Genomic DNA, 6,774 nt, shown 5'->3' on the forward strand with positions numbered 1-6,774 from the left:
CCTTGGGTCATTCAACATTCAGACATGGATCGGCGTCAAAGTAGCATATTGCTCTGCTGAGACAGCAGCCATATACCCCCACCTATGCTATCAAACATTTCTTTTTTTGGGCTTAAGCGGCCCTGTAGCCAAGTAATCGATACACTCAACCACTCAATCTTCTATCTGTATACTTTGGAACCTCTATGCTTTGGTGTGCTGTGCTGTGCTGCTTGTCAGTCTATCTACTCAGTAGACTGAATATGAATAGACGATGTGCATATACATCATGTACTTACGCTAGTTAGAGTGCCACACCTAGATACCTACCTACCCCTACCTACCTACTCAGGCACAGCAGCCTCAAACAGGAGGTCCCCACGATCTGCACACCCCATAAAGCACTACCTAACCAAGGCAAGCAGGCGTCCCAATCCAGCTCCCCAGCTAGCTAACAGCCTAACCCTGCACAATAGAAGAAGCTTAACTGGACCGCGCGCTCCAGCGCATGGCCACAGCAATTGGCAATAAAATAAGCCTATATTGTTAGCGCCGGGACGTTGCTAGGTAGGCAATAGCCTGCCTCTCTCCCCGTCCCGTCCTTCTCCGAGATCAGCACTTCGCGCCCGCACACCCACCCCCATCTTTCCGGGGGGCGCTAATTATGGACGTGGATGCAGGAGGCCAGGCTCAGGCGGTCCCTGCCTCTATGCATGCCTCAGGCGTCCGTTCGTGGCGTCCTCGTTTGGGGAGGCGCGACGGCGGCGGCTGTGCAGGCGTGCGCGCAGGGGCGTGCTTGATTGCGATCTGCTGCTGTTGCTGGAGGTGTTGGGTGCAGCGCTGCGATCGGCATGGAGTCGGAGGAGCGGCGGTTGGCGGGAAATCAGAATCTGGAGCAAGGAGGGTGACAGAGGAGGATCAGCGATCGGGGCGATTAAGAGACGATCGAACGGCCTGGTGGGTGTGCGATCGTTGGCGATTGTCGCGATTGTCGCGATTGTCGCAATTGTCACGGCCCCCCTTGTTTTGGTGTTGGGGGAGGGGGCTGAGCATGGCTGAGCCACAGCTGCTTGGCCTGAGCCTGGGTCTGGGTGGCGGCTTTGTCGTCGCGATGCTATTCGTAGAGCGGCGTGGGATGTGGGATGTAGGTGGTGGGTGCGCGGGCATGTGGGATGGCTTGGCTTGGCTTGGCTTCCGTGGCTTGGAGTCGCGGCCGTCGTTGGGGCGGCGGGGCGGGCGAGGGGCTTTCCGCGCCGCGGCGGATGCGGCGGGGGACCTCACCTAATCCAGCGCGGGAGCGGAGGGCTTGGCGAGGCTGCCGCCCCCCGCTGCTGGGTACGACATGTAACGGCGGGATGATGTTATGCAGAGAGTGGCGTTGCTGGGGATGCTGTCAACTGGGACTTTGACAGGACGGCGGTCTCTGGTGATGGGAGCTGCATTGGCGCTGACGGCTCTGTCGGTGCTGTTTGCTTGGAAACGAAACAGCGCCTAGTAACGTCCGTCACCGTGAAACGAGATTCACCGGGAAGCGAGATGGTGATACTTGTACAGAGAAGAAGAGACCCAGCTACGATGTATAGAGTCTTTGTGTGTTTTAAGACCTTTACATCCATAACCAGGACTCGGGATATGAGCTAGACAAGGAGTACTCTGTAAGGACTGCTTGTATTGCCCCCTGTCTCGCTAGACGGTGGATCTCGGTTCTCGGTGACGGACGTTAAACGCCTGCTACTGCGGCGGGAGGGGCGTTGCTACGTGTTTCTGGACCCCGGACTGTGACTGCCCGCGCCGTGGGCATGTCTCTGGGTGAGTGGTCTTAGTAAGAGCGTGCTGTGGGAATCCATTGGCTAGGTCGCTGTCGTTGGCGGAACTGGTCAGAGCTTTTTGGGAAGGCAATTCCTATGGTCTTCATTGGTGCAGTATATTTCCAGCTGGCCATTGGCCGCGTTGACTGCGGGGGAAGCCCAAAGTGCTGGACTCTGCTTCAGGTTCCACCAGTCTTGGGGTGAGTTCAGCATTCATCAAGACGGTTCATGGCCTCTAAGGATAAACGCAAACATTGCAAACCATGGCAATGGCAACTTATTTGGCGTTGACGGCAATACCGGAGATATGCATGGAATTAATGATGCTCTTACAAAGCCGCTACGGCCTAAAGAAAGCCGATCAGGCCGGCTATGAGGGAGCAGCTTTGCTTGACGACATGTCCGCGTGCTCAGTAGAAGGTGGTTCGGAAAAAATGTTATGTATCTCGTGAAACTGTAGGCTCGAATTTTTGGTTGTCAAGCCCTGAATTCCAAGGCAGCAAACCACGGTGCAGTGCAAAATATGAAAAGGACGTCAATGGTGTCTTCGATCCCGGGATTTGATACCGACAAACTCCCGATCGAGCTGTGTGAAAGTGGACATCATACGGCCTTTGCTCTGCCTGCACTTCCAAAAAAGCAATCATGTTCTCTAACGCGACGCCTTCTTTTGCGGACGACTCGGCTCCTTCACACAAGGACGGAGCTTTGGGAGGGTGCGGCGTTTGCTGCACTCATAAACTAGGCGATCTGGAACCCGTCCAAATCACAACACCTCATTAATCCGCCACCAAGAGCACCAAGACCCGCCGGGCCGTACCACGCATTGGCTTCGGTGCCGACCCTCCTACGACCTCCACACACACTTTCGCATCCTACTTCTCACCAAGACGTGCCTCGCACCCCGCCACCTCCCAGTCCCCGCCTGCTTCGAGCATGGAAAGCGCCAATCCCTACAACGGTTGGCCGCATCACCGCAATCCCAAGGTCCGTCTAGCTCGCCGAAAGGCATTCCCCCAGCCCACGGACTCGGGTCGGAAGGGTCACTTGCACTGGGTTGCAAGCTAACATCGTTCTGCTGTAGAGGTCTCATGAGGAGATGGAAGGAGACAGTGCTAGTGCCGCTCGCCGTCCCTCTCCCGCCGCATGGCCTTTGGCCGCATCGCCCACATCGTCAAGCTCGACGCCGCAAACGCACCGACCACACCCTCAAACCTCAAACCTACACCTGCCCCCGCTCCGTGGGCGCTTCGCAGGTGACGGACTAGACTTTCGGCGACCGGTCATGTCCACGACACAAGCCATGCCGCCACACGCGGCCGATATCATAGACCTCACGTCTGAAGACGACCCCTCTCTATCCGACAGCTCCACCCAGCCATCCTCCAACCCACTCCCGCCGCTGCAGTCGACCCGCGCCTCACGTCCTCCCCGCTTCGCACGCGAAATCATAGACCTGTCAGAAGATACGCCGCAAGACACCACGGCCGGAGGCCAACAGCAAGCGATACACATCCCATCAAGCCCGGAGGTCCAGATCGTATCATCACGCAGGATAGCCCCAGAGTCTGTAGACCTCACAGATGATGACCTGGTCGAAGGCACATGGCAGGAGGGCGTGAACAGGGGACCTCCAGGCACCGGCGGCCACAGGACACGCGTGACGGCAGGAGGCTTCCCCCAACCTCGGCCTTACTTGGAGCGGCGGGTCCGGGAGTTGTTTGGACAAGCAGCGCCTCACAGGGCAGACAGAGGCACCAGGACTGCCGACAGGAACAGACGGCATTTCCCTAACCGCGCCGCCAGTCGATTTAACATCAACCTCGACTTCATGCAACCGATCATGGACTTTGTCGGACCCGGTCCGCTGGATTACCACATGCCAGCTTTCACTCTGGGACACGATCAGGAACCCACACCTCCGCCACCAACTTACGCTCCACCAAAAGATGCTGGACAAGGATTCACTCGCTCACCTAAGGAGAATGAGGTGGTTGTTTGTCCGAATTGTGATTCAGAGCTATGCACCGGACCTGAAGACTCAGAGAAGAGGCAAGTCTGGATCGTCAAGGCCTGCGGTCATGTAAGTTGCTTCCACCATTCTTGCACCATGTATGCAGGCTCACTGACACCTTTAGGCGTACTGTGGTGAATGCGCCCAGAACCGGCATACATCAAAGCGCAAAGGCAAGGAGCCAGCGGGCTCATCGTCGTCACGCTTGCCACAGACGTTCTCAAGATGTGTTGTCAAGGGCTGCGAGAAGAAGTGTCACTCAAGGTCGGCGATGATCCAGCTATTCTTCTAATCGCTGGACAATCCCCTCCAATCACACTTCATCCAAACACTTTTTGCAGTCCTTGCAGACGCATGCCAGCTTGCATAGCGTTAGCCATCATGCCGCCGGGTCGGCATTCCTTCAGAGCATATTGTTATGAAAACATATATCGACGGTACACTGCATCAGCCCTTTCGACTGGTCAGCATCTTTGTACCTCCTTTCCTCTCCAGTCCGTCATCACGGCCTCTCCTCCCTTGCCTGCAAAAGTTCGGCGTAGACGGTCTAGCGTGGGCAGGGAAACCAGGGTCTACCCTGGAAGCGATGCATAATAATGTGAGACGCGGGGAAACGCGAATACGGCAAGCGAAACTTCTTTGCTTTTTTCCCCTCACCTTTCTTCCCTGTTCTTTTTTTAACTTCTTTCACATGCCCTTTTTCTGATATCAAGTTCATGGGAGGCATGGCGGGGAGTTTTGCGTTTTCCAGCGACGGGCGATGGCTTTTTCTTGTTTTTATTGTCGAGGGCGAGACGATGGGCGAGATGAAATAGGTGATGCTTTGCATGATACAGTCGGTCCCTTTAATGGTTGCTTTTGGAGGTGAGGCAGAAAGCCTTGCTGGCTAACGCTGGCTTGTGCATGGAGATGATAAAATGGATAATGCCTGAATGCCTGATCTCCACGTCGGAGCATTACGATGCCAAGCCCCGATTCCTCACTGCAAGAATGTCTCACCGCCCGGCAATTCGGTCCCAACACCATTCATCAACTTCCGCACGCTGTAGGTTGTTGGAGTTTCTGCGCGTCCAATTGGGTAAGGTTTTTCTTCCTGCTGTCTCATATTCCTCACAGCCTTTGCCCTTTCCCTATACTGCTTCCTCCGGGTTTGGCATGCGAGTTGCTAATGCTTAGCTTTGCTACTAGCTATTCAACAGCTACGAACGACTACAACCACCGCGTCTACAGCTCTGACAGCACGACCACAACGACACCTCCTGAGTCCGACCGTATTCGCATCGCCGACAGGAACAACTAACCTCTCTGTCGACAAAAATGTCTCTGAAGTCGGGCTACCTTGTGGCGTATAATGCCGTCTCGGCGGCGCTGTGGGCAGCGGTGCTGGCGCGCGTCGTGACGCTGGCGACGCAGGTGGGCGTGCGGAATGTGTTTGATGGCGCGGACGAGCTTGTGCGATTGGTGCAGACGGGCGCACTGTTGGAGGTTGTTCACAGTGCAGTTGGTGAGTGCGATTGCTTTCTGCGTGGGGGTTTTGGCTGGGATGTTGGGAACGGGAGAGTAAGAGCATGGATACAAGTTGAGAGTTGAGCAAGAGGGAGAAGAAGAGAGCCGTGGGCAAGGCAATACATGGTGATACCTGCTAACCACCACCCCACAGGCCTCGTGCGCGCCCCCCTCCTCACAACCGCCATGCAAGTCGCCAGCCGCCTCCTCCTCGTCTGGGGCATCAGCTACAACTACCCACAGAGCACGCGCAGCTCGCCCGCCTTCGCAGGCATGCTGATCGCCTGGTCCGTGACCGAAGTCATCCGCTACAGCTATTTCGTCTTCGCGCTGCGCGGCCGCGTCCCTGGCCCCCTCGCCTGGCTGCGCTACAACACCTTCTTCATCCTCTACCCGCTCGGCATCTCTTGCGAGTGCTGGCTCGTCTTCCGCGCCATCGAGCCCGCCCAGAAGCAAAACCCCCTCATCGCATATGCCCTCTGGGCTATTCTGGCTGTCTACGTCCCTGGCTCGTATGTCCTGTTCACGCATATGATGGCGCAGCGCAGGCGCATCATGCGCGGCAAGAAGAGGGCGGATTAAGCGCGCACGCGTGCGCACTCGCACCCGCGCCTGTGGCATGGGGAGATGGATGGAGCGGGGGGTGAAAGGGATGGGCTCGGACGCTGCACACTGCGTGCAGCACACTCGCCTGCTTGCGCGCAGTGTCTCTGCCTTGCTGCCTGCGCAGGCAGTGCGGACAACGCTGCCGGCCACGACGCGGTCCACGGTTCCCCCGTCGGCGCACCCCGTCCCCGTCCAGCGTCCTGACGTGCACGCCCGCGGGCCCAGCGCCCGACCCCGCTGCGCCGTAAACAAGAACATCATACACGACAACAATAAGAGCAGCACGATGACGGCTGCGCTCATATGTATACAGACAGATAGATCAACCAATGCACACATGTTTACCATTCCCGCGGGTCCGGCCATCCAGCTCCGCCGCGCCGCAAGCAAGTGCGTCATGCACGATAACGACATGAGCACGACGACGAGAGCTGCACTCAGGTGTATACAAACAGATAGATCAACCAAGGCACACACGTCACCACCACAGCAGACCGCACATGCACCCACGTCCACAACCGAGCATGCAAGCCAGCGGACCGCGCATCACGGCAGAGGCCTCCGGGCCCGGCGGGGTTGGAGAGCCTTCCCATGGGCGCTCACATCACGAACACTGCTGCAGCGCGATTGCGTGATGCTGGCCTAGGAGTCGGTACCGCGAAGGAGAGCGGGCACCGTGCTGCAGGGAGGGTATATAAGTCTGCTCTTCCCTCGCTCTCTTCCTTTCTCCTTCAGATCTCTTTCGCTATTTGTTTTGCTATTTATTTTGACATTTATTTTGCTATTTATTTTGACATTTATTTTGCTATTTATCTTGCTATTTATTTTGCTATTTATCTTGCTATTTATCTTGCTATTTAT

General features: G+C 56.5%; 4 protein-coding genes across 4 annotated transcripts; 3 read left to right on the forward strand and 1 right to left on the reverse strand.

Moving 5' to 3' along the window:
* Positions 1 to 187: 187 nt before the first annotated feature.
* K452DRAFT_84658 (uncharacterized protein) lies at positions 188 to 1,302 on the forward strand. Its single transcript, XM_033547219.1, has one exon. The coding sequence runs from the start codon at positions 644 to 646 to the stop codon at positions 1,262 to 1,264; it is 621 nt and encodes a 206-aa protein (XP_033394508.1). The 5' UTR covers positions 188 to 643; the 3' UTR covers positions 1,265 to 1,302.
* Positions 1,303 to 1,743, reverse strand: K452DRAFT_84653 (uncharacterized protein). The gene has a single exon (XM_033547218.1). The coding sequence runs from the start codon at positions 1,593 to 1,595 to the stop codon at positions 1,341 to 1,343; it is 255 nt and encodes an 84-aa protein (XP_033394509.1). The 5' UTR covers positions 1,596 to 1,743; the 3' UTR covers positions 1,303 to 1,340.
* A 1,329-nt stretch (positions 1,744 to 3,072) lies between these two features.
* Positions 3,073 to 4,093, forward strand: K452DRAFT_300867 (uncharacterized protein; the record flags this gene model as incomplete). Its single annotated transcript, XM_033542376.1, has 2 exons — positions 3,073 to 3,870; positions 3,926 to 4,093. 2 exons carry the CDS (start codon positions 3,073 to 3,075, stop codon positions 4,091 to 4,093), a joined length of 966 nt encoding a protein of 321 aa, XP_033394510.1.
* A 1,025-nt stretch (positions 4,094 to 5,118) lies between these two features.
* K452DRAFT_328575 (uncharacterized protein) lies at positions 5,119 to 5,889 on the forward strand (the record flags this gene model as incomplete). Its single annotated transcript, XM_033544996.1, has 2 exons — positions 5,119 to 5,305; positions 5,462 to 5,889. The coding sequence occupies 2 exons, from the start codon at positions 5,119 to 5,121 to the stop codon at positions 5,887 to 5,889; spliced, it is 615 nt and encodes a 204-aa protein (XP_033394511.1).
* Positions 5,890 to 6,774: the final 885 nt, after the last annotated feature.

The sequence above is a fragment of the Aplosporella prunicola genome, assembly GCF_010093885.1.
Source record: "Aplosporella prunicola CBS 121167 unplaced genomic scaffold K452scaffold_22, whole genome shotgun sequence".
In the NCBI taxonomy this organism is placed as follows: Eukaryota; Fungi; Ascomycota; class Dothideomycetes; order Botryosphaeriales; family Aplosporellaceae; genus Aplosporella; species Aplosporella prunicola.

Bases quoted from the DNA above. Each gene is read 5' to 3' on its own strand.
- K452DRAFT_84653 (XM_033547218.1), bottom strand. From the start codon at position 1,595: ATGGATGTAAAGGTCTTAAAACACACAAAGACTCTATACATCGTAGCT.
- K452DRAFT_84658 (XM_033547219.1), top strand. From the start codon at position 644: ATGGACGTGGATGCAGGAGGCCAGGCTCAGGCGGTCCCTGCCTCTATG.